This window comes from Anomaloglossus baeobatrachus, chromosome 5 (assembly GCF_048569485.1).
Source record: "Anomaloglossus baeobatrachus isolate aAnoBae1 chromosome 5, aAnoBae1.hap1, whole genome shotgun sequence".
Classification (NCBI taxonomy): domain Eukaryota; kingdom Metazoa; phylum Chordata; class Amphibia; order Anura; family Aromobatidae; genus Anomaloglossus; species Anomaloglossus baeobatrachus.
Window position 1 is genome coordinate 58,144,050 of NC_134357.1, and position 25,688 is coordinate 58,169,737.

At 46.7% G+C, this 25,688-nt stretch overlaps 1 protein-coding gene across 2 annotated transcripts in view; it reads left to right on the plus strand.

Moving 5' to 3' along the window:
• Nucleotides 1-12,467: 12,467 nt before the first annotated feature.
• LOC142313283 (glutathione S-transferase omega-1-like) overlaps nt 12,468-25,688 on the plus strand; it is a 32,808-nt gene continuing 19,587 nt past the window's right edge. For both annotated transcript variants that reach the window (XM_075352277.1, XM_075352276.1), the window contains exons 1-4: nt 12,468-12,534; nt 12,612-12,671; nt 21,643-21,744; nt 23,693-23,799. In XM_075352277.1, the coding sequence (XP_075208392.1) occupies nt 21,670-21,744; nt 23,693-23,799 (182 nt within the window). In that variant the 5' untranslated portion in view covers nt 12,468-12,534; nt 12,612-12,671; nt 21,643-21,669. The remainder of the gene's footprint in view (nt 12,535-12,611; nt 12,672-21,642; nt 21,745-23,692; nt 23,800-25,688) is intronic.

Genomic DNA, 25,688 nt, shown 5'->3' on the forward strand with positions numbered 1-25,688 from the left:
CCGGTAGTAACATTTCTTTACTATGAAACATATTTATAACACAGTCAACCGAACTATCTGCGCACATGTGTATGGTGGAGTCCCCGGATCTTCACTCCTTCCGGGTACGTAGCAAGGAAAAAAAAGAAAAGAGAAAACAACAAAGAAATGGCGGCAACTTTCCCTAACTTTCCCTACAATCACGTACCAGTCTATCCCAGAAGAAGATGCCGCTCCCACGTCGCAGGCCTGGAGTCTCACGATGATGGGTCCCGGTGCAGCGCTGAAGGGATTGTTGTAGCTGTTCTGTTTTGTCACAAGTCAGCTTATGGGATCACCAGTGAGGTCCTCTGAATTAGGCCTCTTCAGACCTAATCAAGATCGAGCGCTCGGAGAAAAAGACCTGCATCCATGTGAGCATGATCAATTTTCCTGTTTATTTAGCTAAGGTACAGTTTATTTATACCATTTACAGATCAATGTGATTTTGCAAATAAGGCTTCTAGCTGGACTTTACAAGTTGCTCATATGACCTTTAAGTTTTAGCAAAACAAAAATGTAGAGTCATGCATATGAGATAAGAAGAAGATAAGAAGAACATTTAGAGACAACAATAATCCTTGAGCTTGTCTCTTATTCCGAAGGCTCTATGACTATGAACTACTTACTAATGAAATAAAATATCTTTAATAAAGAAATAGAGAAACTATTTAACCCTTCTATATCAATTTCCCCCTTTTGTAAATGGTATAACCTTCACTACAGGGTCAGTAGGCGTCCAAACAGGAGCTGCTGGCTCATGGGCCTAGTACCCATGAGGGGTCTTCCTACCACTTCACCCATCCACCCTCAGTGTGGACACCTACTCCCCGTCAGTAGAGGCCATTTGGGGTCCGTAGTAAACTACAGAGGGTTCAATACTGAAACTCTTAGAACATACATTATTCAGTAGTTTAGCTAACGCATATATCAATGCTTTTACAGCTATATAAAGCAATAGACAGAATAACAATATTTGCATACAGTATTGTATAATGCCAGAAACCCAACCTGCAAGGCCCTTAAACCAATTAGCTGGATTCATAAAAGAAAATGTATTTCCCCACCAGGAGTCTTTGCTGGAATCATCCATATATATACATATATACATACACATGTATATACATATAATAGGAGAACAGACAAAAACTGGTGACTATGTATGTAGATACACACATAGACACAAACACACAGAAACAATCATTGTCCTTTCCACAGATAGCAACATCATTATATTGAAGATTGAACCATAATCCATCGTAGGTAATGGGGCCTGAATGAGGGATCTTAGTCTTTACTTTGGTAACTACACCCTCAATGTCCAGATTGTATTCCATCCACCACGACTGTCCCCTAGGCTGTGTGATATTTAGCTGGAACCAGGGATTAGTGACCTTTCCAGCTATAGTCAAGGTGGCAAATACATCTTTTCACCAGAATATCGATAGAGTCCAGGTTTCATTGTACATACAGTCTGATATCAACACCTCCTGTGGTTCCAGAGGTAAGTCTAAATATTGCATAGTCTTTGAAGAAAATAAAACTGTGTGTGCAGATCCAACATTCTTTTGGCTTTTCTCCTTCCATGTCCTCAGTAAGAGAAATATGGTGGCGAATGAGTTTATTATCCCAGTCCGTATTTAAAAGTTCGCTCAGTGTCTTTGTTTGGCACAGCAACGCTGCTACACCTAGCAGGATAATTAGCAAGACTGTCATTCTGCCGGTGGAGTGACCTTTTTACAGTGACTGGCGTGGATCCAGGTGGGCTTTCCCTCAAGTTTCACTGAGGTGGATGTGGTCAGCTGGACTGGAATGGGCCATCAAAGCGTGGATCTAGGCTCCTTCTCACGTGTCTGCGCACGACCACCCAATCACCTGGATTCAGCTGATGCACATCTGCACTTGCATTGGGATCTGGAATGGATGAAAAGACATGTTTATGCACCACATTAAGTCTTTCCTGTAAGGCCTGGACATAGGCTGTCATAGTGCCGTGTTGCATCTGTAACACTTGTGGAAAGTAGAGACCTGTTTTTGGGGCACTACCAAAAAGGACTTCAAAAGGAGACAAGCCTGTCTTTCTATTTGGAGTGTGTCTGACTGAAAAGAGTGCCATGGATAAGCACTCTACCCAATTCTTTCCTGTCTCTGCCATGGCCTTTTGAATTTTTAGTTTAAGTGTCCCGTTTAATCTCTCTACTTTTCCACTGCTCTGCGGATGATAAGGGGTATGGAATGCCTGCTCTATTCCCAGGGCCTGCATAATGTCCCTCATTATTTCTCCAGTGAAGTGTGTACCCCTGTCACTTTCTATGGCTTCTGGGATGCCATACCTACAGACTAGCTCCTTCATCAGTTTATCTGCAGTTGTTTTAGCATTTGCACATTTTACTGGATAGGCCTCAACCCATCCTGAGAAGAGATCTACACATACCAGGACGTATTCATACACTCCTACCTTGGGTAGTTGTATGTAGTCTATTTGCAGTCGTTGACACGGTAGAGCGGTCTGGGTGTTGCTTTCTTAGGGACTTTTACTGTTTTACCTGGGTTGTGTTGCGCGCAGATAATGCAGGATTGTACGTGTTTGGAGGCTACGTAACTGAAGCCAGGAGCGATCCAGAAGGCATTCACCTGGTTACACATGTGACTTTTTGAGGCATGAGTGGGGCCATGTGTTGCTTGTGCTATCATAGGGAACAGGGACCTTGGTAAACACAACCTATCCTTACTTTCCCATACTCTATTCGAGTTCAGCCCAGCCCCAATTTTCCCCAGTGTTCCTTCTCTGTTTGGGCAGCCTGATGCTGGAGGGATTTCAGGACATCCAGACTTACTGTGGCTGGGACTTGCTGGCTCCCTGCCACTATCCTCTGATCCCTAGGCCTCTTTGCTGCTGCTTTCGCAGCCGCATCTGCCCTTCTATTGCCCGCTACCTCCAGTGAGTCACCTTTTGTGTGTGCTTTCACCTTAATGATGCCAACCTGGACTGGTAACATTAGTGCCTCCATTAACCGTTTTACCAATTCTGCATTTTTTAATAGGCTTACCAGCTGACGTAAGAAAAGCTCTACTTCTCCAGATAGGGCCAAAATCATGACAGATCCCAAATCCATAATTTGAGTCTGAATAAACATTAATTTTCCTACCTGATCCCGCTCTACACGCCTCAATGAGCGCTGTTAGCTCCGCCTCCCGCGCAGACATGTGCGGCGGGAGTGGTTCAGCTCGGATTACCTCATGTGAGGATACTACTGCATATCCAGTGTAGAATCTCCCATCCAGGTGGTATCTGGAGCCATCTACAAAAAACTCAAAATCTGCATTAGTAATAGGTGTATCATAGACATGTGGAAAACCTGCTGTCTCCTGACTCATCAGCTCTATGCAGTCATGCTCGTGCGTCATGTCAAAGCATTCATCCTCACTTGCTACCATTGTCACCAATTCCCCCTTTTCTGAATCTACTGGCAAAAGGGTGGCTGGATTCAGAACATTACACCTCTTGAGGGTGACATACTCAGGAATCAGAAGGGCACATTCAAGTCTGAGCTGTCTGGCCATAGACAGGTGTTTCGGTTGGACTTGCACAAGTATAGCATGGATGTCATGCGGGGAGTAAATTGTTAAGGGAAATGTGATCTCGCAAGCTTTCCCTAGCAGTACTGCAGCAGCCGCTACAGCACGGACACACGTGGGTGACCCTCTGACAACTGGGTCCAATCGCGCTGAGTAGTAAGCTATTGGTCTCTGTTTGTCACCATGTTGCTGTGTGAGGACGGCTGTCGCATGCCCTCCCTGCTCTCTGCAAAACAAGAAAAATGGTTGATCGTAATTTGGAATACCCAGGGCCGGGGCAGATACAATGAGTAGTTTAAAGGAATGAAAGGAATCAATAGCTTCCTGAGTGAGGTCAAAGGGGTCAGATGACAGACCATCATAGAGGGGTTGCATCATTTGCGAGGCAGACTTTATCCAAGGCCTGCAGTATGACACTAAGCCCAAAAAGGTGCGCAGTTGCCGGTGGGACCTGGGTAGGGAGAGATTTTGGACTGCTTGTTTTCTCTCCTCAGTCAGGTGTCTCGTACCTTCAGAGATGCAGTGACCCAAAAATGTTACCCTTTGCTTACAGTACTGTAATTTTTCACGTGAAACTTTGCAACCATTCTCTGCCAGAAAACACAGCAAAGAAATTGTGCTTCCTTGCAGGACGTCTGGTCTGGACAGCAGAGCAAAAGGTCATCCACGTACTGCAATAGCGTAACCTGTGGATGAGGCGGTTGCCACTGCTCCAGAATTCCTGCCATAGCTGTAGAATAAATGGTAGGTGAATTAATTCCTCCTTGCGGGAGGACTGTCCACATGTACTGTTTCCCCTCATGTGTGAAGGCAAAAAGATACTGACAGTCAGGGTGCAGAGGCACAGAGAAAAAGCATTTGCCAAATCAATTACTGTAAAACATTTGGAGGTCCCTGGGATTTGTGACAGTAAGGTATGTGGGTTTGGAACAATAGATGTTCCACTCTCAGTGACAGCATTGACAGCTCTAAAATCATGCACCATTCTGTATGTATCAGGGAAACCTTTGGGCACTTTTTTTCTTGATTGGATACAAGGGAGTGTTACAGGGGGAGGACCTTTGTACTAGAGCCCCTGCTTCCACATATTCTCTTATATCTCTGGTCAGGGCCATTGATTTGGCTGGGCTTAAGGGATACTGTTTTATCAAGGGAATTTCAAACACCAATCACTCCAGTCCCTTCATGGTCACCAGTTTCCTAGGCCAGAGGCAAAGGAGGAGGGAAGGAAGGAGGAGAGTCAGTCTGCTCCCTCTCCTATTTGGGGTTTTTGCACTGTCTGGCGTAATGTCCATTCTGGCCACAATTCCAGCACTGTACGGTCACTAGGTCACCTGGTGCCCTCCCTCTCTGCTTCCACTGTTTTCCTTGTGCTCTAGCATACATAACTGGTCGCTTGCATTTTGTCAGTTCAACCCCCTTAGCTACTTGCAGAAGGTCTGTTGGGTCCATGTTTCTCCACTCAGGTCTGGCTGTCTGTACTGCTTCTCGTAAAACCTTATTCATACCGTTAACGAATATACTCATCAGTATTTTGTCATTAAGGGAGGTTCTGACTTTGTACCCCACTTCTGCCCACTTCAGCTGTAACCTCCAAAAGTACGTCTCTATACTCTCCCCTTCCTGCTGTATTACGTCAGTCAGGGAAAGAGGGAAAGGTTGGTCTTCAGGGTCAGATAACTGTTTTCTTTCCTCACCGTCAGAGTAATGTACAGCTTCCTCCCCAAAACTCAATTCCTTCACTACCTCTGTCTCAGTGTCAGCGTCCTCTGTCATCACATGCGATCTGGTTCGAACAGGATTTAGTGCAATCAGCTTAGGGCGAGTAACATTACACGTAGCACAAGTACTTCTCCAGTCTGGGTTTTTCTGACTACAATGTTTACAAGTCCATTCATCTGGTCTGGGTTTCTGATCATGTGAAGGTGGGGCGGTAGCAGTCACAGTTTTTGCTCTTGGTGCATTAAAACATTTATAATACACTTTACATAACAATAATATAATAATACATCCCACTGTTATTTCTTTACATCCACAATGCTGCACCTCTTCCTTGAATCTGTGCCATTTCTTAACATCCAAACACCCACACTCTGGCATGTCTGCCTTTCTGAGTATTGGTCTGATATTTTTCACTGCTTCCTTGACTTTCCTTTCTTGCACTATCTGTTTGGCTGTTTTGGATCCCGCTGGAGCCCCACACTTCACACTGAACAAGTTGCCCATAGCTTCAACTTATTCCCACACAGCCCACCTTTCTGCAAATGCCCTCTCAGTGTCCCTGAACCTTGTTAACAGGCCACACGTCTCCTGGCAAGTCAGAATGGGCTCTCAAGTGGTAGCTGGAAGGCTAAATCAGCATTCACTCTCAACTGCTACACTTGTAGGGCGTATTGGGAAGGGTTAAAAAACACCTCTCACCCAAAAGACCAGATGACTAAAGCAGGAAGGACCAGGTGTGATAGTCCTCTCACCTGCTAGACCACCTCCATGTAAGTGGGAAGGCCACAATGCTCTCTAACCCAACCTGATGTGCAGTTGGGTACTTCATGCTGGTCCTTTACAAAGTATTCCGGCAACGAACGTAAACTAGAGTTAAACCAAAACAATCCTCAGAGCTGACTTCTCACAGAGGGCAGAAAATCGCGCAGCTGTTCACTTGACCCCTCCCAACAGAATGGCAGTGCACAGTTTGTTTAGCAAGAGTGTTATCTCAAAAAGAATTCTTCGTCCAGATTCAGCTTTTCCAAAACATCCCTAATACCCACTGGTATAATACACAATCCCAGCAGAAAATTGAGACTACTTATATACCTTCACAGCACTTGATTCTAGAAACATATGTAACAATACACCTTCCAAGGATCAGTTAACCTCACATGTAAATAAAATTATCTAAACCGCTCTTGACACTGATGGGAAAAAATACATATGTCAGGTATCCACTAAAATACTCTATATGGCTATGCCCTGTGACATTTCACAACCGGAACATCTTTTCACAGTCCACAGTATGACCTATAACCATTAGACTTATACATACATATTATTTCACCAAGTCTCTTATCTCAATTACTTGTCACTTTGTTATTCAGAGGCTTCTCATCAATATACAACAACCTATTGCCTGCCTACTTTATCTAGGCATTAATATGAAACCACTTATGAACACATATCCCTAGACCAGTGTATTGCCCATCAAAGATGCAAAGATGGCCAAAGCAAAACACAAAACACAGCAACACAGCAAATGTAATTATACAGAGACTGTCCCAAATTCCATGCTATGCAATCTATGCAATCAGTTAATGGACGGACAACAGATTATCTTATTACTCTATATTTCAACTCTCATTCAGACATGCATGAGAAAAAAACAATACTCACTGGTGATGCCAGAGTTCTTGAACCGTATGTACAGCCTTACCCAGAATATTTGGGAAATCAGAGAGAGTGAAATAAAGTGTAAGAATAAAGCTTCTCACCTTGCTGCAGCTGAAATTTCACTGTCTCAAGAGTCCCCAAAACTTCTTCCGAATAGGCTGGTTGGCCACGGCCCCACGTTGGGCGCCAAAAACTGTTGTAGCTGTTCTGTTTTGTCACAAGTCAGCTTATGGGATCACCAGTGAGGTACTCTGAATTAGGCCTCTTCAGACCTAATCAAGATCGAGCGCTCGGAGAAAAAGACCTGCATCCATGTGAGCATGATCAATTTTCCTGTTTATTTAGCTAAGGTACAGTTTATTTATACCATTTACAGATCAATGTGATTTTGCAAATAAGGCTTCTAGCTGGACTTTACAAGTTGCTCATATGACCTTTAAGTTTTAGCAAAACAAAAATGTAGAGTCATGCATATGAGATAAGAAGAAGATAAGAAGAACATTTAGAGACAATAATAATCCTTGAGCTTGTCTCTTATTCCGAAGGCTCTATGACTATGAACTACTTACTAATGAAATAAAATATCTTTAATAAAGAAATAGAGAAACTATTTAACCCTTCTATATCAGGATGCAGTTCCTCGGTCTTCTCCTTTGATCTTCTCCCGCTGGTAACGGATTCTAGTCAGTCCCGGGGCACACCGAGCAGAAGAAGGGAGGTCACGGTTGCACGGATGGCTCCCTTGTGTCAGTAACGGCCCCTGCACTTGCACTCAGGGTGCGATGCTCTGCAGTCAAGTTGTCACAGCCCCTGGATATGCACTCCGGGCGCGATGCTCTGCAGTCCGGTTAGATCCTCGGTGAAAACAAAGTCCTGCAGACCGGGGATGGCAGAAACCACTTCCACAGGGTGATTCTTCCAAGAATCCGGTTGCAAAAGAGCCCTCTGTTCAGGGAGACCACACGTAGCTCTGTCCTGGCTGAGCTCCGGGTCTGTACTCACTTGCCACTCTTTTTCTTCCTGGTTCAAACACACGAGCTGTAGGGAATTTCCCACCTCTGTGTCTGTGATTGCACAGTCTGACACTGCCCCCTTGTGGGCAAGTGCTGAAGCAATGTTCAAATCCATTTCTACATTGATGATGCAGTCTGAATTGTTGATCCCATTACAAAAGCATGAAAAGAAGCATGAAAAGAAGCATGAAAGGAAGCATGAAAGCATGAAAAGAAGAATGAAAAAAAAGTATGAAAGTGTCGCGGGCGGAGGAGGGGACGCTGCGCTCTCCCACTGCTCGGGTCCAGCTGCTGCGGCTGCTGCTCGGTGGTGGCTCGAGCGGTGGGCCGGATCCTGGGGATTCGAGCGGCGTTCCTCGCCCGTGAGTGAAAAGGGGAGTTTGATTGTGGGGATTAGATATTGTCCGTGACGCCACCCACGGTTGTGGTGCGATTGGTGACACCACCGCTGCTCTGGACGGGGATCCCAGGAGCGATGACAGGGAGCAGCTTGGATGTTAGTCCTCCCATCCGTGGGTAGGGGGATTGGTTGTCCCGGGGCACGGTGAGGGAGTAGGGATGGATGGCAGGCGGGTTACGGGGCCTGGCCAGGTGCAGGGTCGCGGGGGAAGCGCTGTGCCGCACGGCACGGTGGTACTCACTTAGCCAATGATGTACACAGAGTCTCCGGTAAAACAAACGGCTGGATGGACGGGTCCCACAGGCGGCTGCGGTTGTTCTTCTCCCGACAGGTTGATGGTGACTGCCTTTCCCTGCACCTGTGTAGTGTGTACGGTTCCAATGGGTTCCCACCAGTAACCCGCTCCCCAGCTTGGATGGGTGCTGAAGGAGCCCCTTTTGCCCGCAGGCTCTGGCCCTGGGAACTGTAGCCTTGGCGGTGACTGTGTTTCCCTCTCTCGGTTGGACTGTTGCCTTCTGTCGGGACTTGGCTGCTGGGAAACCCAGGAGGTTCCCTTCGCTAACGGATTTGACAAATTCACGGCAACTCCTAGCTTTGTCGGGGTCCGTAAGCCCCTGCCGGATGGTGCTGGCTTCTCTTTGCGTACCGGTCCGGTACTGCCGGGCCACCGCCCGTCCACGGTCCTTACGGTAGACTCCGATAGGCCACTCCTGCAGATGGTCAACACCATCTGCCAACCTTGCTGATCCATCCGGGCCACACACCTGGACCCACTTCAGTCTGCTCACTTGCCACTTTCCTTCCTTCCACTTTCACTCTCAAACTGATCTGTTCTCTCTACTTTTCCCGCCTCCAGGACTGTGAACTCCTCGGTGGGTGGGGCCAACCGCCTGGCCCACCCCCTGGTGTGGACATCAGCCCCTGGAGGAAGGCAACAAGGGTTTTTGTCTGACTTCGGTGTGCCTGACCGGGAGTGTGGGGTGTGTTGGTGTTGTTCTCTGTGGCCCCTGGCTTGTCCAGGGCGCCACATGTACAAAGCTAATATACTGTAGAACTCATCCAGAAAAAGCTCGGTGACGAATAAGGAATCCCAAAAAGCTGGCTATCGCTATCAAAGTATAGTTTGCTAAGGACTCTGGTTATTCCTCTTTTAGGCCTCCATTATTATGGAATGACAAGAACGTTTGGGTTGCAGGTCTGCCATTCCTTCAGGACCTGTGTTTTTGTAGTTTTTAGTCAGTCCCATTGTTTGGCTGATTCCTTACTGAGTTTAGAAAGGTGCACAGTGTGAGTGCACTTTAGGGTCAGATGCATGTATTTCTGTAATGCTCTCCGGTGTTGAGATGAGCAGAGTAAGAGTGAACCCACTGAACCACAGAAGGGACTCAGGGTTACCCTGAAGTGGGAGGAGCTTAACTAAGCGACCACCGGGGTTGAAACCAGGTGCCACCGCCCTTCCACGGTCCTTACGGCTAGCTCCAATAGGCCTCTCCTGCAGACGGTCACCACCGTCTGCCAACCTTGCTGTTCCGTCCGGGCCACACACCCGGACCAACTTCAGTCTCTCAACTGCTACTTCCCTCCTTCCACTTTCACTTCCAAAACCTATCTCTCTACTTTTCCCGCCTCCAGGACTGTGAACTCCTCGGTGGGCGGGACCAACCGCCTGGCCCACCCCCTGGTGTGAACATCAGCCCCCGGAGGAAGGCAACAAGGGTTTTTGTCTGACTTAGGTGTGCCAGACCGGGAGTGTGGGGTGTGTTGGTGTTGTTCTGTGCTGACCTGGCTTGTCCAGGGCGCCACAAAAGCATGAAAAGAAGCATAAAAAAAGCATGAAAGCATGAAAAGAAGCATGAAAGCATGAAAGGAAGCATGAAAAAAAGTATGAAAGCATGAAAAGAAGCATAAAAAAAGCATGAAAGCATGAAAAGAAGCATGAAAGCATGAAAAGAAGCATGAAAAAAAGTATGAAAGCATGAAAAAAGCATAAAAAAGCATGAAAGCATGAAAAAAAGCATGAAAGCATGAAAGAAGCATGAAAGCATGAAAAGAAGCATGAAACAAAGTATGAAAGCATGAAATGAAGCATGAAAAGAAGCATGAAAGCATGAAAAGAAGCATGAAACAAAGTATGAAAGCATGAAAAGAAGCATGAAAAGAAGCATGAAAGCATGAAAAGAAGCATGAAAAAATTATGAAAGCATGAAAAGAAGCATGAAAAATAGTATGAAAGCATGAAAAGAAGCATAAAAAAAGCATGAAAGCATGAAAAGAAGCATGAAAGCATGAAAAGAGGCATGAAAGCATGAAAAGAAGCATGAAAAAAAGTATGAAAGCATGAAAAGAAGCATCAAAAAAGCATGAAAGCATGAAAAGAAGCATAAAAAAGCAAAGCATGAAAAAAAGACAAAAAAGCAGCTTTTTATTGTGCTGAAATAAAAGCACTGTGGGTACATAGCCTAATATTTAGTCAAAAAATGATATGCACCCAAATGGTAGCAATAAAAACTACAGCTGATCCTAAAAAAATCAAACCCACAGAGGACTGAACTAATGGCTCCTGGGATGTGAAAGAAAAATGTTGATATGATATTACATTTTATTGTCAAAATTTTAATGTGAAAAAAGTATGGTTATCGGGTATCGTGATTATACCTACTCAAAAATAGTTCAAATGTCTACAGCATGGTGAACAAAAGAAAAAACTAAAAAAGAAAAACAATCAATTTTTTTAATTCCCCCCCCCCTCAAAAAAAAAAAAAGCAAATCAATAAATTATGTATAACAAAATAGTGGCACTGGAAAGCTCTGATACAGCCACAACATATCTCAATGAAAAAATGAAAATGTTGGGACCCACCATTATTTTTCCCCTGTACAAATTCCCCTTTTAAGCGACCCCCAGGGTCACGGACCGGGCGATGGCCATCAAGTGAACTGTCCCAGCAAATATACTGCCTGGGACCGAGTACCCCAAGTGCCCTGAGTCTCGCATCGCATCACCCGGCGCGGCCGGCTTCTCTCCTGACAGGAATGGGTCAGCTGCATGTATTTCTATGCAGCAGACACGCTCCTGTCCGGAGAGTGTGTGCCGTATCGGGTAATGCGATGGCAGACTTGTCCGAGTCATATGGCTCATGTGAGCGCACCATTAATCTCATGGCCTTTACAACTGACCACAGGCATGAGAATCCAGTTTCCTACATTATCTAAAGGCCCCGTCACACGCAGCGATATCGCTAACGATATCGCAAGCGATGGCACCCGCCCCCGTCGTTTGCGCGTCACGGGCGATTTGCTGCCTGTGGCGCACAATATCGTTTGGACCCATCACACATACTTACCTGCCTAGTGACATCGCTGTTGCCGGCGAACTGCCTCCTTTCTAAGGGGGGCAGTTTGTGCGGCGTCACAGCGGAGTCACTAAGCGGCCGCCCAATAGAAGTGGAGGGGTGGAGATGAGCGGCCGTAACATCCCGCTCACAGGTAAGCTGTAGTTTGTCGTTCCTGAGGTGTCACGCGTAGCGATGTCTGCTGCCTCGGGAACGACGAACAACCTGCGTCCTCAACAATCAACGATTTTTTGACAACGAACGACGTGTCAACGATGGACGACTTGGTGAGTATTTTCCATCGTTAACACTCGCTCGTTGGTGTCACACGCAACGACGTCGCTAACGATGCCGGATGTGCGTTACGGAATCCGTGATCCCGGCGATATATCGTTAATACGTTGTTGCGTGTAACGGGGCCTTTAGGCACATTTATACACTATCCATTGGATAGTGTCCATACAGTCAGTTTTATTGTAATTATCATCATTTCACAGTTTATGAATCTGATGTATTTATATCAAAATTATGGTCTGGAGACATGTATGACTTATCATTGTAAGTACTTTATTATGCTTTTTCAATGTGTCCATAAAAAATATTGTCTGTCCGTGATTTTTTGTAAAGCTGTCAAGAAAAAATAAAAAGTCAAGTTGACAACTCTGATCAGGAGGTTATGAAATGATCACTGCACAGAGGGAGCAGATCTCTGACAGTTTTCGGCTGAACATTAGCTGGAGAGGAGGAGACTGTTATAGACACAGATATAGACAGCAGGGAACGTGTCTCGCACACAGGCCTCCTCCTGGTATGTCAGGCCTTATATACAGTGTACACCGCTGCACTCGGTCACTTACATATTTGTGCTCTCTGCTTATTACACAGGTCTTTCCAGTGACAGATCGTCTGCAGCCATGACCGGATCACAGAGGAGTTTGGCCAAAGGTAAGTGTGAGATTGTAAAGGAAATGTTGTAAAGCTTTCACTTTAATGGGGCTGGATGGATAGTCAATCTTGGATATGCCAACATTTCTATGACAGCATACCATGGAAGATTGGCTGCGCAGCAGTAGACAAAATGGGATCACTCGGGGACAGTGACACAGAATTTCTGATCAGAAATGGCTTCTTGTGTTCCTTATTGTTAGTGTGTACATTAAATGTATCCAAGCACATGATACTGTATCCAAGCACATGATACAAAGTAACCCCTGCTCTGCTCAGCTTCCCTGACTATACAGGTGGCTACTACTAACCGCCTGGAAAGAAAAGCTACACACCAGTAGCACTAAATGCAGTTTAGTAGCCCCCAGGGAGGGTGGAGTTGCACTTGCGTGTGATTCGCGCGAGGATTGCATGGCCCATACTGGCCAGCGGCTTTCCAGACAGGAGCGGGTCAGCTGCATAGACATACATAAAGCTGCACGTTCCTGTCAGGAGAGCGGACAGCCAGACCGGGTGATGCAACGCGATCCTGACTAGCTTCACTTTCGTGTGTGTTTGTGTGCATACCGATTTGTGACCTCCTCCTTACCCAGGAATGGGAAACCACACCTCTGGCTGAGGCGCAGTACCTCTGTGGCGACTGGAGCCTGAGGGGCACCACACATGTTTCATGCGTACATGGACCACAATGCCTGGAATGTCCACGAGTCTCCTAATCCAAATTTACAGCCGTGAAGGCATAAATGAGGGTGTAAATTAAGATGAGCAGACCCCTGGGCCATTACAATTCATAAATGGAAATATGTGGGATATGTGAAATTGTAGTGTCGGCGTCCCTGCACTGCCCCGTCTCTCCCCAGCAGGGATGCCGACTCACTCACCACTGCGGACGGACTGTGTCCTCCCTCACACTCTCACAGCTGAACATGTGCTTCTCTGCTGTGTCCTCCTGGGGTGCATGCCGCCCACGTTCCTTGGGAATGCGCTTAGGGCTTGCGCACTTGCCCTGCTCTTAAAGGGTCGACACAATATTTCCCATAAGCATCTCAGCCTATGGCACTAGGTAGTTAAGGCATCCTCCTAGTAGGGGAGGTGCCTGCGCAATGCCTCTAATTATTCAGTCTTCCTGTCTGCTGGCTAGTTGTCAGATCCCGTACTCCTGTCTCGCTATATATTCCTTTGACCACTTTCCCATACCAGTCTGTCCGTGTCGTGCCCACCGCACTTGTCTGCTTCAGCCATCCTGGCTGCACCCACCTGCACCAGAGACTGTACCCGCCTGCACCTTTGTCCGTCCCTGCGTTCCCTGCCCTGGGGGTCAGCTGCCACAGCCCTGGAAACTGCCCTGGGAGTGGCACCTGGTTTCAACCCCGGTGGTCGCTTAGTTAAGCTCCTCCCACTTCAGGGTAACCCTGAGTCCCTTCTGTGGTTCAGTGGGTTCACTCTTACTCTGCTCATCTCAACACCGGAGAGCATTACAGAAATACATGCATCTGACCCTAAAGTGCACTCACACTGTGCACCTTTCTAAACTCAGTAAGGAATCAGCCAAACAACGGGACTGACTAAAAACTACAAAAACACAGGTCCTGAAGGAATGGCAGACCTGCAACCCAAACGTTCTTGTCATTCCATAATAATGGAGGCCTAAAAGAGGAATAACCAGAGTCCTTAGCAAACTATACTTTGATAGCGATAGCCAGCTTTTTGGGATTCCTTATTCGTCACCGAGCTTTTTCTGGATGAGTTCTACAGTATATTAGCTTTGTACATGTGGCGCCCTGGACAAGCCAGGGGCCACAGAGAACAACACCAACACACCCCACACTCCCGGTCAGGCACACCGAAGTCAGACAAAAACCCTTGTTGCCTTCCTCCAGGGGCTGATGTCCACACCAGGGGGTGGGCCAGGCGGTTGGCCCCACCCACCGAGGAGTTCACAGTCCTGGAGGCGGGAAAAGTAGAGAGAACAGATCAGTTTGAGAGTGAAAGTGGAAGGAAGGAAAGTGGCAAGTGAGCAGACTGAAGTGGGTCCAGGTGTGTGGCCCGGATGGATCAGCAAGGTTGGCAGATGGTGTTGACCATCTGCAGGAGTGGCCTATCGGAGTCTACCGTAAGGACCGTGGACGGGCGGTGGCCCGGCGGTACCGGACCGGTACACAAAGAGAAGTCAGCACCATCTGGCAGGGGCTTGCGGACCCCGGCACGGCTAGGAGTCGCTGTGAATTTGCCAAATTCGTTAGCGAAGGGAACCTCCTGGGTTTCCCAGCAGCCAAGTCCCGACAGAAGGCAACAGTCCAACTGAGAGAGAGAAACACAGTCACCGCCAAGGCTAAAGTTCCCAGGGCCAGAGTCTCCGGGCAAAAGGGGCTCCTCCAGCCCATATCCAAGCTGGGGAGCGGGTTACCGGTGGGAACCCATTGGAACCGTTTACAGTGCACAGGTGCAGGGAAAGGCAGTCACCATCAACCTGCCGGGAGAAACAACACCACAGCCGTCTGTGGGACCCGTCCATCCAGCAGTGTGTTTTACCGAGAACTGTGTCCTCATCATTGGCTGAGTGAGTATCACCGTGCCGTGCGGCACAGCGCTGCCCCCGCGACCCTGCACCTCGCCAGGCCCCGTAACCCGCCTGCCATCCATCCCTACCCCATCACCGGGCCCCGGGACAACCAACCCCCTACCCACGGAGGGGAGAAATAACATCCAGGCTGCTCCCTGTCATCGCTCCCGGGATCCCCGTCCAGAGCAGCGGTGGTGTCACCAATATCACCACAACCGTGGGTGGCGTCTTGGACAATAACCAAATCCCCACAATCAAATCCACACCCTTTTCACTCACGGGCGAGGAGCGCCGCTCTAGTCCCCGGGATCCGGCCTACCGCTCGAGCCACCACCGAGCAGCCGTAGCAGCAGCAGCCGGACCCGAGCAGTGGGAGAGCGCAGCGTCCCCTCCTCCGCCCGCGACATACACAGTAAGAACAATCCTGAGAAAATATTGTATGGCAATCCCCAATCTTTTGTAGTAAATAGACTGAGCATCTAATCATACCACTCTAAACTTTATTATGTACATAACTCAAACCTTCTGGGAGTTTTCAGACCCATAAATAATTATCACCATTGTATTCCAGTAAATTCAGAAACTGTTTTATATTTAATTAATTTTTATTATCAAAAAAAGTACAAAAAACAGTTTATTACATTAAAATTGAATATTAATGCAGATTATACAGTAGATCCAAAAACATATCAAGCACATAATTCCAAAAAGGAGGGGCAGGATAGAAGTGGGGACACCAGTAAAAAGCCCAAAAGAGGCTCTCCCTCAAGTGACCCTTACCATCCCAACGGCACCTCCCTGTCACCTTCACCGAGTCCTGGGGCATTCCCTCTACCCGTGGAGGGGTTAAACACCTAGCTGACCACACCATCACCACCGGGTACTCTCAATTGCAGCGGTGGTACTCCACCTTACCTTGCACCACGGGTGGCGTCACAAACTTTCCACACCATCCCCTGTACATAACCCCCCTAGTTATGCAAACTTCCATGGGTCAACACCCTCCTTTTGTTTCCACGGATGGAACCTTTTTAATATTTGCTAATAAAGCTTTGACATTTTACTCAGAGGTGATTGTGCCGGATCCTTTCCTCCTTTGCATTTACAAATTGTGATACTACCTTTGTAATATCATAACCTAATATCCTTCTTTTGTTGATTATGTGATCCTAACACTATAAATATTCAATCTAGTCTACGGGATTCTAAAAAAAATGTTTTTAATTATTCTACGCATTTTAGGCTGCTTTCACGCATGGGGCTTTTATGGTCCAAGTACGGACCACAATGACTGAATCAGCCGGGATTTTCTTCACCTGAACTTAAGACCCTCTGATGAGTTCAGGTCAGGAACCGCTTCACGTTCAGACATCGCAGCCCATATTAAGGCCGTTAAAGCTTGATGTGTAAAAGCAAAGCAGCCTAATGGTGTAGCCTACAGTATATCACATTAGTATCCTTTTTTGATGATATCTTTTCATGGGACAACAGAGCAGATATGACACTGTGATACAATGTACAGTAGTCAGTGTACAGCTCATAAAACAGTGTAAATTTGGTGTGCCATTTAAATAACTCAGCACACAGCCATTATTGTCTAAACCGCTGGCAGCTGCTGTATTTTTTAGATTACTAGGTTAGTAATGGGGGTATGTATTAGACGCCTCTCTATTACTAACACCAGGGCTTGATGCTAGCTATCACTACACAGCTGACATCAACTGCATAAACCATTCCCCCGACTGCCGCAACACCAGGGTATTCAGTAAAAGTTGAAGAGAAGCACCATATGGTGCATATAATGTGATGCTGCACTTAAGGGCAGCTGTGGTCTGGTATTTCTAGGCTGGGAAGGACGCAATTACCATGGATTTTCCCAGCCTGATAATACCAGCCTGCAGATGCCTGCTTTAGGTTTGCTGGTTATAAAAAATTGGGGGGGGACAATTGATTGTTTAATACAATCAATTTTTTATTTTTATGGCTACATAATTGGCCACACGGATGGTCAAACCAAAACATGCCACATGTTTGTTTTCTTAACCGGACGTGTAAAGGGGACCTCATACAAGATGTATTCAAAGCAAGAAGGCCTGCGGAGACACCATCACATGTTTCTCAACGCTGGCAGGAAACTAGCCAGGTCTTTCACCGGGAAGGAACAACCACAGGAAGGGCAGTCTCCAGTCAAGGAGACCACCTATGCCAAACATGGTATCCATCCACAGACAACCGTTTCGGGGTATTTGCCCCTCATCAGTGTGGAGTAGGAATCTGGCTAGTGGGACATTGCCTAGTAAAAGACTATGTGAGCAAGGATGGTTGACCTTAGGGAGATCAACATCCACCACTACGGAGACACCATCACGTGTTTCTCAACGCAGTGATTCTAGAGCAATGCCCCCTGGGAAATATTCAAAGCAAGAAGGCCTGCGGAGACACCATCACATGTTTCTCAATGCTGGCAGGAAACTAGCCAGGTCTTTCACCGGGAAGGAACAACCACGGGAAGGGCAGTCTCCAGTCAAGGAGACCACCTATGCCAAACATGGTATCCATCCACAGACAGCCGTTTCGGGGTATTTGCCCCTCATCAGTGTGGAGTAGGAATCTGTCTAGTGGGACATTGCCTAGTAAAAGACTATGTGAGCAAGGATGGTTGACCTTAGGGAGATCAACATCCACCACTGCGGAGACACCATCACGTGTTTCTCAACGCAGTGATTCTAGAGCAATGCCCCCTGGGAAATATTCAAAGCAAGAAGGCCTGCGGAGACACCATCACATGTTTCTCAACGCTGGCAGGAAACTAGCCAGGTCTTTCACCGGGAAGGAACAACCACGGGAAGGGCAGTCTCCAGTCAAGGAGACCACCTATGCCAAACATGGTATCCATCCACAGACAGCCGTTTCAGGGTATTTGCCCCTCATCAGTGTGGAGTAGGAATCTGGCTAGTGGGACATTGCCTAGTAAAAGACTATGTGAGCAAGGATGGTTGACCTTAGGGAGACCAACATCCACCACTGCGGAGACACCATCACGTGTTTCTCAACGCAGTGATTCTAGAGCAGTGCCCCCTGGGAAATATTCAAAGCAAGAAGGCCTGCGGAGACACCATCACATGTTTCTCAACGCTGGCAGGAAACTAGCCAGGTCTTTCACCGGGAAGGAACAACCACGGGAAGAGCAGTCTCCAGTCAAGGAGACCACCTATGCCAAACATGGTATCCATCCACAGACAGCCGTTTCGGGGTATTTGCCCCTATCAGTGTGGAGTAGGAATCTGGCTAGTGGGACATTGCCTAGTAAAAGACTATGTGAGCAAGGATGGTTGACCTTAGGGAGATCAACATCCACCACTACGGAGACACCATCACGTGTTTCTCAACGCAGTGATTCTAGAGCAATGCCCCCTGGGAAATATTCAAAGCAAGAAGGCCTGCGGAGACACCATCACATGTTTCTCAACGCTGGCAGGAAACTAGCCAGGTCTTTCACCGGGAAGGAACAACCACGGGAAGGGCAGTCTCCAGTCAAGGAGACCACCTATGCCAAACATGGTATCCATCCACAGACAGCCGTTTCGGGGTATTTGCCCCTCATCAGTGTGGAGTAGGAATCTGGCTAGTGGGACATTGCCTAGTAAAAGACTATGTGAGCAAGGATGGTTGACCTTAGGGAGATCAACATCCACCACTGCGGAGACACCATCACATGTTTCTCAACGCAGTGATTCTAGAGCAATGCCCCCTGGGAAATATTCAAAGCAAGAAGGCCTGCGGAGACACCATCACATGTTTCTCAACGCTGGCAGGAAACTAGCCAGGTCTTTCACCGGGAAGGAACAACCACGGGAAGGGCAGTCTCCAGTCAAGGAGACCACCTATGCCAAACATGGTATCCATCCACAGACAGCCATTTCGGGGTATTTTTCCCCTCATCAGTGTGGAGTAGGAATCTGGCTAGTGGGACATTGCCTAGTAAAAGACTATGTGAGCACGTGATGGTGTCTCTGCAGTGGTGGATGTTGATCTCCCTAAGGTCAACCATCCTTGCTCACATAGTCTTTTACTAGGCAATGTCCCACTAGCCAGATTCCTACTCCACACTGATGAGGGGCAAATACCCCGAAACGGCTGTCTGTGGATGGATACCATGTTTGGCATAGGTGGTCTCCTTGACTGGAGACTGCCCTTCCCATGGTTGTACCTTCCCGGTGAAAGACCTGGCTAGTTTCCTGCCAGCGTTGAGAAACATGTGATGGTGTCTCCGCAGGCCTTCTTTCTTTTAATATTTCCCAGGGGGCATTGCTCTAGAATCACTGCGTTGAGAAACACGTGATGGTGTCTTCGCAGTGGTGGATGTTGATCTCCCTAAGGTCAACCATCCTTGCTCTCATACAAGATGTACACTGACTACTTTACATTGTATGAAAGTGTCAGGTCCTCAGTGTTGTTGTCCCATGAAAAGATATATTAAAATATTTACAAAAATTTGATGGGTGTACTCACTAATGTGATATACTGTATATCACATGGCTGAAAGTGTTGGCATCCTTGAATTTGTTCCAGAAAATTAAGTATGTCTCCCAGTAAATTACTGCAATTACATATGTTTTGTCATACACATGCTTATTTCCTTTATGTGTATTGGTGGAACAACACAAAAAAAAGAGAGAAAAAAAGGCAAATTGGGCATAATTTCATACCAAACACCAAAATTCGGTTGGACAAAATTGTTGGCACCTCAACTGAATATTTGGTTGCATATCCTTTGGAATAAATAACTGCAATGAATCGCTTCCTATAACCATCAGCATGCTTGGTGGAATTCAGGACCACTCTTTTTTACAAATGGCTCTAGATCTCTCATATTTGAAGGCTGCCTTCTCCCAACAGCATTTTTAAGAATAATAATACAAATAATTTTTAGTTATATAGCACCAACATATTCAGCAGTATTTTTCAATTCAAGATCTCACCATAGGTGTTCAAAGGGCTTTTGATCTGGACTCATTGCTGCCACTTCAGAACTCTCCAGCACTTTGTTTCCTTCCATTTCTGGGGGCTTCTTGAAGTATGTTTGGGGCAATTATCTTGTTGGAAGACCCATGAAGTAGGCCGTAAACCCAGCTTTTTGACACAGAGCCATACATTGCCAATCTTCAGATTTCATGATACTTTGTACACAATCAAGGCACCCAGTTCCAGAAGCATCAAAACAAGCTGAAATCATCTTTGAACCTCCAGCTTAATTAACTGTAGGTACTGTGTTCTTTTCTTTGTAGGCCTCATTCCATTTTCGGTAAACAGTAGAATAATGTGCTTTACCAAAAAGCTCTATCTTGGTCTCATCTGTCCACGAGACGCTTTCCCAGAAGGATTTTGGCTTACTAACTTACATTTTGGCAAACTGCAGTCTAACTTTGTTATGTCTCTGTGTCAGCAGTGGGGTCCTCCTGGGATTCCTGCCTTAGAGTTTAATTTAATTGAAATGTGGACAGATAGTTTGCGATGAAGCTGATGGAACCTGAGCCTGCAGGACAGCTTGAATTTCTTTGGAACTTGATTGGGGCTGCGTTTCTATTACCCGGACTATCCTGAGATTCAACCTTTCATCAATTTTTCTCTGCTGTTCATGTCCAGGGAAAATTAGTTACAGTGCTATTGGTTATAAAATGTTTTATTATGTTGCACACTGTGTACAAAGGAACATCAAGATCTCTAGAAATGGACTTGTGACCTTGAGACTGTTGATATTTTTAAACAGTTTTGGTTCTCAAGTCCTCATACTGTTCTCTTCTCCTCTTTCTGTTCTCCATGCTTAGTGTGGGACACACAGGCACACATTGCAAACAACTTTGTTTCAAGCATGTGATGCTCATTCAAACTCATCTATGGCAAGTAACAGGTGTGGGCAATATGAAAATCACACTGGAAACCAGATAAAAAGGGAAGAAGTTGATGTTCTTCCCTTTTTATCTGGTTTCCAGTCTGATTTTCATATTGCCCACACCTGTTACTTGCCATAGATGAGTTTGAATGAGCATCACATGCTTGAAACAAAGTTGTTTACCCACAATTTTGGAAAGGTGCCAACAATTTTGTACTGCTCATTTTTGGAGCTTTGTGGAAAATTACGTCCAATTTGCCTTTTTTTCTTTCTTTTTTTTTATGTTGTTCCAATAAACACAATGGAAATAAACTTGTATGACAAAACATATACTGTAATTGCAATAACTTTCTAGAAGAAATACTTTATTTTCTGGAACAATTTCAAGTGCCAACACTTTTGGCTATGACTGTATTAACCATTGATGAGGCTGAATAACATGGTGACCATATTCATACAGATGGACTGTTCATATGTGCTATAATAGTATTATATCTGTGAATGTTCTACTTCAGATTACATCTATATTGTACAATATTGTGATGACCACCAAGAAAAATGAAGACACGACCGAGTTAAAGGCAAAGATTTTTGAAAAATTCAAAATATTTGAAGAGGTAACTCATTTTATCATTATTAAAGGGGTATTACCATCTTGGACAATTACGATATATGCACAGGAAGTGTCTGTTAGATGTAGGTCTTAAGGCCCCGTTACACGCAACGACAGATCTAACGAATTATCGCCGGGGTCACGGATTCCGGCATTGTTAGCGACGTTGCGTGTGACAGCAAGGAACGACCGTTAATGATGGATAATACTCACCTTACCGTCCATCATTGACACGTCGTTCCTTTTTAAAAATTCGTTGATTGTTGAGCATGAGGTTGTTCGTCGTTCCCGAGGCAGCACACATCGCTACATGTGACACCTCAGGAACGACGAACTGCAGCTTACCTGCGTCCGCCGGCAATGAGAAAGTAAGGAGATGGGCGGGATGTTACGTCCCGCTCATCTCCGCCCCTCCGCTTCTATTGGGCGGCCACTTAGTGACGCCGCTGTGACGCCGCACAAACCGCCCCCTTAGAAAGTAGGCGGTTCGCCGGCCACAGCGATGCCACTAGGTAGGTAAGTCCGTGTGATGGCTCCAAACGATTTTGTGCGTCACGGGCAGCGATTTGCCCGTGACGCACAACCGACGGGGGCAGGTGCTTTCACCAGCGACATTGCTAGCGATATTGCTGCGTGTAACACCCCCTTTAGAAGTATGCTCATGAGTATTGAGAACTTCCAGTAAATGGAGAAAGAATGACAGGTATGATCTTCAGATAAATGCAGGTCCCCGGTATAACTCTTTATTGTGCAAGCAATACATTTTCAAACTGCCAGTCCTTACTCACCCCCACTTGCTAGTGGTGGAGATGTTTCTGCACTGCCCAGACTACTGTCCTCTAGTTGGTGTGTGCTTGACATTCACAGGTAAGGAAACACTGCCTTATGTCATTAGGAATGCTGCAAAAAAGAGTGAGGACACGTGCTGCACAGACCCATGACCGAGCATTCTTCCCGGCTACTTCTGTGCAAATTAACTTTTTAAGGGCAGTGCAAAAATCTTTAACTGATCTGACGGTACAGTCAAACTGCCTATCCCAGTGTCTTGCATAAGACATTTTTCACCGTTATTATCGCAAGCTATGGCTTCATCACTCACATCTTACGGTACGTGCCCACGATCAGGACTCGCTGCGTCCTGGACACGGCGGGTCCTGACCTGGATCTGCAGGGCCGCGAGTCCCCTCTGCAGAACAACACAGGAAACCGCAGCAGCTCGTGCCCACGACTGATTGACTGTGACCGCAGCGCGCCGAACTCTGATCGTGCGCACAGGCAGTTGCGGCCTCTCGCTTGTGTTCTCCCTACAGAGGACGCTTGCGACTCCGCAGCAAAGAATTAATATGCTTGCGGCTCGGAAAGCCGCACCATAGTTCAGATTTCATTGCAGGCTGTACTCACACAGTGGGCTGGGGATATCTAGAAACCCCATCCACTGTGCTTGCACTGTACATCGCAGGGTTTTGAACGCAGCTGAAGCATGCTGCATCCAAAACACTGCATACAATGATCGTGGGCACGCAGCCTAAGGCATATTAGTCATCAATATGACATTGTAGAGCAATAATGCAGGTTAGGAATTCAATTGGTACCTCCAATGGAACAGGGTAAATGATCTCACAGTAACGTCCAGTGTCGGCAGTCCTCCGTCTGCAGTTACATCCCATTTGACAGTAAGAATATATATAGTGTTACTATTTGCAACGTAAGATCAAAAAGCATGATGCAATCGCAATGGGCTTTGTTGTTAGTGAAAACGGTCAACCGAGCGCCATTGGGATCTGCAACGCGACAGGTCCGGCATAGTATTGTAGCTTTCATTCTGAGCATAGGTGAACGGGGCCATAATTTACAGATTTTCTAAAATGATTATGTTAGACAATGATTATATACTGTATATAGTTTCATATAGATATATAGTTTCCATTTAATCTCTTAACCTTCATTCACAGACCCTTATCAAGAGGAACAGCCCTTACATTGGGGGAGAATCTGTGTCGATGATTGATTACATGGTCTGGACCTGGTTTGAACGGCACCAAATACTGGATACTACAGAGTAAGAGAGAAAATATCTTCTTTTTTTATATAAAATTATCTTCTGCTATTATTATTATTATTATTATTATTATTTATTTATAGAGCACCATTAATTCCATGGTGCTGTACATGAGAAGGGGGTTACATACAAAATACGTATACAAGTTACAGTAGACAGACTAGTACAGAGGGAAGAGGGCCCTACCCTTGCGGGCTTACATTCTATAGGATTATGGAGAGGAGACAATAGGTGGGGTGTAGGTCAGGCGGCAGCTCTGCACGGTGGTCGGGCGGCAGCTCCGCACGGTGGTCGGGCGGCAGCTCCGCACGGTGGTCGGGCGGCAGCTCCGCACGGTGGTCGGGCGGCAGCTCCGCACGGTGGTCGGGCGGCAGCTCCGCACGGTGGTCGGGCGGCAGCTCCGCACGGTGGTCGGGCGGCAGCTCCGCACGGTGGTCGGGCGGCAGCGAGTTCATTGTAGATTGTAGGTATTTCGGAACAGGTGCGTTTTCAGGTTCCGTTTGAAGTTTGCAAGGGTAGGGGATAGTCTGACGTGTTGAGGCAGCGAGTTCCAGGAGACTGGGGATGCTCGGGAGAAGTCTTGGAGTCGGTTGTGTGAGGAGCGAATGAGAGAGGAGGAGAGGAGGAGATCTTGGGAGGACCGGAGGTGACGTGTTGGAGTGTAGTGGGAGAGTAGTTCGGAGATGTACGGAGGGGAAAGATTATGCACAGCTTTGTAGGTCAGTGTTAGAAGTTTGAATTGGATACGGTGGAAGATTGGAAGCCAGTGGAGGGACATGCAGAGAGGAGAAGCGGGGTGGTATTGAGGAGAGAGGTGGATAAGTCGGGCAGCAGAGTTAAGGATGGACTGGAGAGGGGCAAGCGTGTTGGCAGGGAGGCCACAGAGGAGGATGTTACAGTAGTCGAGGCGGGAGATTATGAGGGCATGCACTAGCATTTTAGTTGATTGCAAATTGAGGAAAGGGCGGATTCTGGAAATATTTTTGAGTTGAAGACGGCAGGAGGTGGTGAGGGATTGGATGTGTGGTATGAAGGATAAGGCAGAGTCAAAGGTCACTCCGAGGCAGCGAACTTTGGGTACTGGCGAGAGCGTGGTGTTATTTATTGTAATAGATAGATCAGGTGGAGAGTGTAGGTGAGACGGAGGAAAGATGATTAGTTCAGTTTTGGCCACATTGAGCTTTAGGAAGCGAGAGGAGAAGAAGGAGGATATAGCAGATAGACATTTCGGGATTTTGGACAGCAGAGATGTGACATCTGGGCCAGAGAGGTAGATCTGGGTGTCGTCGGCATATAGGTGGTATTGGAAGCCATGGGACTTTATGAGTTGTCCCAGGCCAAATGTGTAGATAGAGAAAAGTAGGGGTCCTAGGACAGAGCCTTGAGGGACGCCAACAGAGAGATGGTGGGATGAAGAGGTTGTGTGGGAGTGGGAGACACTAAAAGTGCGATTTGAGAGGTATGAAGAGATCCAAGAGAGGGCAAGATCTCTGACACCAAGGGAAGAGAGGGTCTGTAATAGGAGGGAGTGGTCAACGGTATCGAAGGCTGAGGACAGGTCTAGGAGTAGGAGTATAGAGAAGTGCTTGTTCGCTTTGGCAGTAAGCAAGTCATTTGTGATTTTAGTCAGGGCAGTTTCGGTGGAGTGATGTGGACGGAAGCCGGACTGTAGGTTGTCAAAGAGAGCGTTAGAGGAGAGGTGGGAGGAAAGTTCAGCATGGACATGCTGTTCCAGGAGTTTTGAGGCAAGTGGGAGTAGTGATATGGGGCGGTAGCTGGTAGTAGAGGTTGGATCGAGGGAAGGTTTCTTTAGGATAGGTGTGACTGTTGCATGTTTAAAGGCAGAGGGGAAGGTTCCAGTCGTTAAAGATAGGTTGAAGAGATGGGTT